The 7,411-nt window shown below is 37.7% G+C and overlaps 1 protein-coding gene across 1 annotated transcript in view; it reads left to right on the top strand.

The window, feature by feature from the left end:
- DOCK8 (dedicator of cytokinesis 8) overlaps positions 1–4,730 on the top strand; it is a 69,017-nt gene extending 64,287 nt beyond the window's left edge. The window contains exons 45-47 of the mRNA XM_051642074.1: positions 657–763; positions 1,604–1,771; positions 2,391–4,730. Of these exons, the coding sequence (XP_051498034.1) occupies positions 657–763; positions 1,604–1,771; positions 2,391–2,454 (339 nt within the window). The 3' untranslated portion in view covers positions 2,455–4,730. The remainder of the gene's footprint in view (positions 1–656; positions 764–1,603; positions 1,772–2,390) is intronic.
- The last annotated feature ends 2,681 nt before the right edge of the window (positions 4,731–7,411 follow it).

The following is a 7,411-nucleotide window of genomic DNA, read 5'->3' on the forward strand; positions in this document are numbered from 1 at the left end:
TTAAGTCAAAACGTGAGTGCCCCAAAAGAAAGTCAAGATACCCTATTATTATGCAATATTTATAACATAAATACGCCTCCTAACAAAAAAAGGCGATTAAAAGAAAATGAAAGAATGAAGACATAACTGAGAGAAAACTTGGCATTATCCATAATTTCATAGAGCTTGGTTTCTTTGCTAAAAGCCTAAATACTCTCAGTTTCTCCACATTCTTCCATCAACCAAAGCCTGTAGTCTGAAATAACACATTCTTGTAAGCTTTGGAAAGAGTGGTCCTTTTCTGCTCTGCATTTATTTCACTCCCTCAAGGTATTGTAATGCCACACATAGAAGCTGTGTTTCTCCCATGTAATCGGGTTTGGCAGGAGAGCTATACTAGCTTTCCTCTGCTGAGCAGAATTTGTCTGTTCCCTTTTTTGTGAGTCTGGAGGATGAAGAAAAACAGGAGAGGATAAAATATGGTGTGGGAAAAAAAATATGCTTGTCAAAGGGAAAATCAGGGTGGTGGCAAGGAAGGTGGAAAAAAACATCCTGTTATGGTGACTGCCTAGTTTTATTTTCTTTCGTAATTCCACTCGTGAAATAACAAACGTACGTGTGGTCTGTTTTCAGACTAAGCAGGTGTTTTTGACGTTTTCCTGTGTTATTCCTATAAGGGACCGCTAGAGGTAGCGCAAGTGTTCCTGGCTGAAATTCCAGCAGACCCTAAGCTTTATCGCCATCACAACAAGCTGAGACTGTGCTTCAAAGAGTTTATAATGAGGTCAGTAAAACAAAATTGAAATGCTGAATTGCGCCAATAAAGCAAATAATGACAATAATGCAACGATAATATGACCATGTAATTAATTGTTCAAATTAGAATCATGAATCCTGGCATCGCAGTCCTCAGACATTTCTTTTCCTGTCTTTACGGTCAGTGTTTGGTAGGTTTTTGTCCCAAATGGGAGCAAATTTTGACATTTCAAACAATAATATAGAACTTAAGATCTTCACTTTGTTTTCTCTTTTGACATTTTAGAGAAATCAAGCATTTCAGATTATTGCCTTGATTTTATTTTTATTAAAATGACATTTTTATGTAGGAAGCTGTTCATAAGGAAACATGTCAAGCAGACAATTTGGTAGTGGTAGACACGTGTGGCCTTTGCTTTAGATATATTTGTAAATCTTAACAAGCATACTCACATAGCAAGATATTAATCTCCTTAGTCCAGACAAAGAGTAACTGCTGAAGGGTAAGTCTGAGTTAAATAAAAATGAGCCTTATGCAGAAGATACAGCGTCTGCTCTCTGAGTTGTCAGAGTTGTCACTGAGTCTGTGAATAGTAAATAAGCGGGTAGTTCAGCATTCTATGGTCATTAAATATGGTTTGTATTAGCTCCCTCATTCATCTCCAGTGACCAAAAATATCACCTCAATTTGTGTACTTGGAAGAGACAAATTTTCTTAGTTCATTACGATTTTGAACTTGACAAGTTATCGAATAGATGCCTAGCACAGAGGAGCTGGATCCTTGGCTATTCAGATTACCTAACACAAAGATAATGAGTTTAACAAAAGTAGGTGGTACATGTCATGCCTTTTTTTCTTTTTGCCTAGGTGTGGTGAAGCAGTGGAGAAAAACAAGCGCCTTATTACAGCTGATCAGCGGGAATACCAGCTAGAGCTCAGAAAGAACTATGGGAAGCTGAAGGAGAGCCTTAGGCCCATGATTGAAAGGAAGATCCCAGAGCTGTACAAACCTGTAGTGAAGGTCCATAGCACAAGGTACAGTTTGGGCAGGGTTAACTGTGGCAGCTATACCATTTTTGCAAGGAAGAAAGTAACTTTTACTGGAGCTACAAACAGGCCATAATATACTCTCCCAACTTCATACTTGATTAAAGAAGTCTGCTGACTCCCACTGGATCTGAATGTAGCATTGACTCTGTTTCTCAAGCTGCTTATTCCTGGGGCAATGGATTTATGTAATTTTAATTACATAATTCTTAGAGAAGTCTTCCTCCCTTACCCTAATGAAAAGATACTGGAAACATCTTGCCATTTCTTCAATATTTGAAAGCAGGAAGGAGATTGAAAAAGTATGTGGTTTTTTTGAACAGATGGTACGATGTGGTGTTAGCCAGCATGAAATAAGAATGATTCTTCCATTCCCAGGTAACATACTCTAGGTTAGTCCCCTGACTGAGACAGAAGCATCTCGACTGAGGTTCTTATGAATATACACTTATTCACAAAGCCACTGTGTCCAGCATGGGATGGGAGTGGAAGTTCACACATAGCATCTTTCAGCTAGTGATTTGCCAGCCGCTCCTTTTCACAAAGCAGGAATTTCTTGGATTGTTTTTCAGTTGCCAACTTTATTTATGGATCTGTTTCATTGCAGGGAATCTTTTCGTAACCATAGTTTTAGGAAATGCGATGGCCAGACATCTTCACAAAGTACCTAAGGACTAGCTGCTTTGGCCAAGGAAGAGCTTCATGCTGCAAGTCAGAAGTGAAGGGATATTCAACATCTATGAAGGCAAGACAGCATGTGCACTTTCTGGACATCATGCAGAAAAGCGTTTACACAAGATCATTGAAGGAGAACTGGGGATGACTCCTAATCAATCACATCTCATGAGTGCTTGGAAAAGAAGGGGATGCTTTTTAGATACTTTTGCATGTATTGTACAACAACCACATAATGCAGGGGCATGGACCATTAGAGTGGTCAGTGGCATGAGGTCAGTAACCAGTAGCCAGAGACCCAGAACTCTGTGTAGTTTGGTTTAGCTGTTCTGTGAATCCAAATAACACGAGTAAAGGGTGCTGACAAATTATGTTTATGGTCATTTTCCAAATACAGCATTTATTCATGTGCTATTGGCAATTGAGCACTTTCTGCAAGTTAGTCACATACTTAAATACTGTCTTAATGAAGAAGGAAATGGTCCCCTGCTCAGTGTTTGCTGAGCTGGAGCTGTAGGAAAGAATAATTTCCTAAATCAGTTTCTGTCATCAGTTTCTATCACGGTCTTTCACTGCAGGAAGAATTCTGCACAAGTTTTCTCAAAAAAAGCTTGAAAAGAAAGAAGTAGCAATAAATAATTCTTATAGATCTTCTAAATATTTTCTAAGTATAGGGACTACTGTCTGACATGCAGTTGGATTTCTTAATAATCAGTGTCAAGTTTAGCAGGGCTAAGAAGTAATAGTTTAAAAAGATGCTAAGCTATGAGTGATTCTTTTACTATACAGTGCTCTTATGTAGATAACTTTATCTAAATTTAACTACAGAAGCATACACTGGGGATTGCCTACAAAGCACTTCACTCAAGCTTTACTGCAGCTTAAGATAAATTCGCACATAACGTATAATACATAATGCTTAGTATTTTCTGAACCCTGAGCAAACATTTTACTAAATAATCTTTACAGCATGCCTCTGAACTAAGGAAATATTATTATGATTTTTCAGATCAGGATGTAGAGAGAGAGATATTAAGAACTCATTTTGGAACTCAATTAGTAAGACAATGGCAGAACCACAAATTTTTGCTATGACCACACTTACCATGTAATCTTTGAAACGAAAATCATGAAAGCATCCCTTGATATTACTTCCTTCCCTCTGCCTTCCTTCCTTTTTATTTGGAAATAATAGTATAATGATGATTAAAGTAACCAATCCTGTTTGCCCAAACATATAGTTTAATGTTAAAATTAAATGAAATGGTGGAATTAAGTTTTTCCTTTGTACTTCATTTTAGAAAACTTCAGTGAACTTTCTCAGAGCTGATGCCTTATGTTTCTAAATACAAAGCCTCTTTGCTCTGAAAATATAGGGGAGATTGAGGCTGCTACTTTTAGTGGAAACATTTTGACTTTTTATGGTCATCTGCAGCCTTGCCATTTGATAATAGGAATTTTCCCAGCACATCATTGACATCTCAGTGAGTAAGATTTTGAATGTGCTTTGTAGAAGGTTCACAGGGATGATCAAACAAGATGAGAAGTGGAAATAGCTGAAATAAACCTTGTACTTGCACAGCACTTGGCATATAAGAAAGCATTGGCCTTTTTATTCATAGTATTGTTAAATGCAACTGTGATTTTGCAGTGAATGCATCCAGAGTACATAGGCAAGCAGTATAAAAAGGTCAAACAAAAGATGCCTCCATGGAGTGGTTCTCTATATTCAAGCTGCTTTGAGACAGTTCTAAATTGAAGATTATTAATTTCCTAAGCTTTGAAGCTATGAGATCTCTGCCTATCAGAACCTAGCCTGTTGTCTATTGTTTTTAACAGCCTTTTTGGGAGGAAGGTCAGAATACTGTTATCTATCAACCCATAATCCAACCTCATTGTTTACAAGATGCCTATCCTTTACAGCATAAATAACAGAAACCTCAGGTAAACAAAAAGCAAACCAAACCACACCAAAAAAAACACAAACAAACAACAAACCTACAGGTGTACAATATACTAGGTAAAAGTGATTAAGTGTTTCATGTTCCTGAACTGAAATAATACTCAGGATAATATGAATACTGAAGGACTACTCTTCACTCACATTTTACAAGCTGAGCACCCCTCAACCAGTTGGCCAGTCTTGCCCTTAGTTTGTAGCTCATGTTATGCTTTCTACAAATGAAACATGGTTTGTACATTTCTTTCAAGGGTTGAACTATATGAAATGTAAATTTTCTACTTTATTATATTCTTTTTGCAATAAAGTTACTGTTCCACAGGATGTTCAGAAATGCGTTTATGTTGGAACTTACACCTCAACAGAAACCAGCTGGAAAGACAATTTCAGTAGGACCAACCTTTCCTTGTGGAAGAATCATTCAGCAGAAAATACAAAGGTTTGGGAAGTGGAAGTGTCATTCTATTTAGGACAAATAGTGTCTGCTGCAGGGGTAACAGGCAATAACTTGCTTCCTAACTTCTTTTTGCAGTCAGTGTCCATGTAAAATGGCAGTGGGAAAATCAGTGACAGTAGTGCCCTCCTTTTGTCTTCCGGAGCATAGGTGTAGAGCAGAAACATGCCTGATTCTTGAATGACACACCATCTGGGTGATTCATGGACACACACATATGCCAGTGTTCAGACAACATGCATATATAAGAAATGCATGCCAGCTGTGAGAAGACTAGCAGTAGTACCCAGAACTATAAATGAATCTGTCAGCACATTAGGAACATGTTTGAACAGTCAAGGTGGGTGCTTTTGGTCAGCACAACTGATCCTGCATGGGCAGCCCTCATGCTAGGTTTCTCAGTTTGCAGAACAGCAGCCATAAAGGGATCACACCATTTGTACTGCATAAAAACAGTCACACATTCAGCAGGTGATGGCCTTCAGGCATGACCAGGAGTAGCTGTCACTCACTTGTGCCTGGTAGAGAAACGCAGTATTGTCCCTTATAACCAGCATATCTGGGTTACATGAACTCTCTCTGCAAGCTGAACACTTCCTTGTTAGGTTTCCTACTGATGTGAAGACTTGAAGCAATGATAGCAAACATTTTAATTCCTTTTATTGGTTGGTTATTTTTTTTTTCCTTTTCATCTGTTTGAAGTGTCATATTTGCAAATATTTCAGAAAGGGGAATTGGACCTTAGCAGACGGCCTGACACAGAGCCAGCTAAGACTATTTAAGGTACAGTAATCTCTCAAAGCAATACTTGTTAGGAAAATTAAGCACATGGTAACAGTGTTTTACTGTTCTATTGCACTGCAGTGCTGCTGCCATCTGGAAGACAGTAACACTGTCTTGAGGAGTGTTAATAAAAGGGTGCTGCTATTAGTGCTGAATCTGGGAGTGGAATAATCTGGGGAGCAGCTCAGCTGACAATGTTTTAACCATCTTTTAAACCAGTCAAACAGAGTGATTAGAATATAATAAACAGATCTTGATAAGTCATCTCAGGTTGGGTAATGCTCCAGTCTAATCATTGCACTGAAAGAAGAAGGGGCCCTTGTGGTAAAAGTCCTTTATGATTAAATTAATAAAGGCAATGCACATTCACAGCAGAGCTCAATTAGTGTTTGGGAAGGTAACAGTAAAATCTGACACTGGTTGAGTGCTCGACATACTAGATTGAATATGTTTCTGTGACTCCTTATGTTCACAGTGAAGGATTTGTTTAAATTAAGAATTCTTATTAAAACATTCCAAGTGTTTTCCAAGTGCTCAAGAATGAAAAGACTAACCTTCATAAAGTTTTTTGCAAACTATGTAGTCACTCAATATTGCCCAGAAAAAATCCTGAATATATCAAAATATAAGTTTAGCAGATCAAAATAAGCAAACTAAAACTCCGAAGATCCTCAACAGTTGCTTTTCTATGATTAATCTAGAAAGTCTTAGATGTTGCAACATTTTGTTTCGCTCACCTTTTTTAAGCAATCTGATTCTTTGTGTCCTCCAAAACAAAATTTTCCCTTTAGGAAAAAAATGCCATGTTGAATTCTACTTTTGTGTGTGTGTGTGTGTTATTATTTATTTTATTTAATTAATTTATGTGGCATATGCTGCAGTGTCCAGAGCTAAACACATATTTACTCCCAATTACTACACAGATGCAGTTTATAAGCAACAGCTGTGAGAGGAAAAGTTGTTATGTACTGGTTTAAATGCCACATGTACAGAATGAAAAGATACCTAAATGCAAATATAAATGCTTTAAATCATTACAGTTTTTTCCTATGCTATGAAATTTACTTTATGTCTATCTGCATATCTAATAGTTCTTTTAGAATAATTTATTTTTACAGCAATAAGGTATATGCCTCTATTCACGGAATATTTCTAAACATGCATTGCATGCCTACTATGGTGAAATCCAAGTGGTTGGCAGGATGACTACATCTTGCACTATTTATCAAACACCTGTAAAGGGAAGGTGGAAGGGAAGATTTCCTACCACACATTTCTGACTTTAGCAAATGTAAGATCTGTACAAATTTCTGTTCCCCTAGGTAAGCTCCATGAAAAAACAAACAAGCAAACAAGCAAACAAAAAGAAACAAACAAAACAAACAAAAAACACCACAGGAAAAGCCAGCTTAGGACTGCTGATATATCTAGAGCTTGAAAGCTATCTTAAAACCTCAAACAAACAAGTTTTTCTGGACTCAATAAACAGAGAAGAAAGGAAGTGGGCACAAAACCATATCCTTTCATTTGTTTGGAGCTCAACTTGAAACGAACAACCCCTTCTCAGGTATCAAAGGAAGGTTGGAAGTGTTCCCAAAGAGTGTTTTCTGGGAAGGGAAAGGGAAGGAAAGGGAAGGAAGAGAAGGGGGAAGGGGATATTTCTTGCCTCAGAGGCTGGAGATTTCTCAGCAGCCTGGAAGGATGCCATTTTTGCTGTAACTTCATGCTGCCAGCTTTTAACACATCTCTGCTCTCC

This window comes from Apus apus, chromosome Z (genome assembly GCF_020740795.1).
Source record: "Apus apus isolate bApuApu2 chromosome Z, bApuApu2.pri.cur, whole genome shotgun sequence".
In the NCBI taxonomy this organism is placed as follows: domain Eukaryota; kingdom Metazoa; phylum Chordata; class Aves; order Apodiformes; family Apodidae; genus Apus; species Apus apus.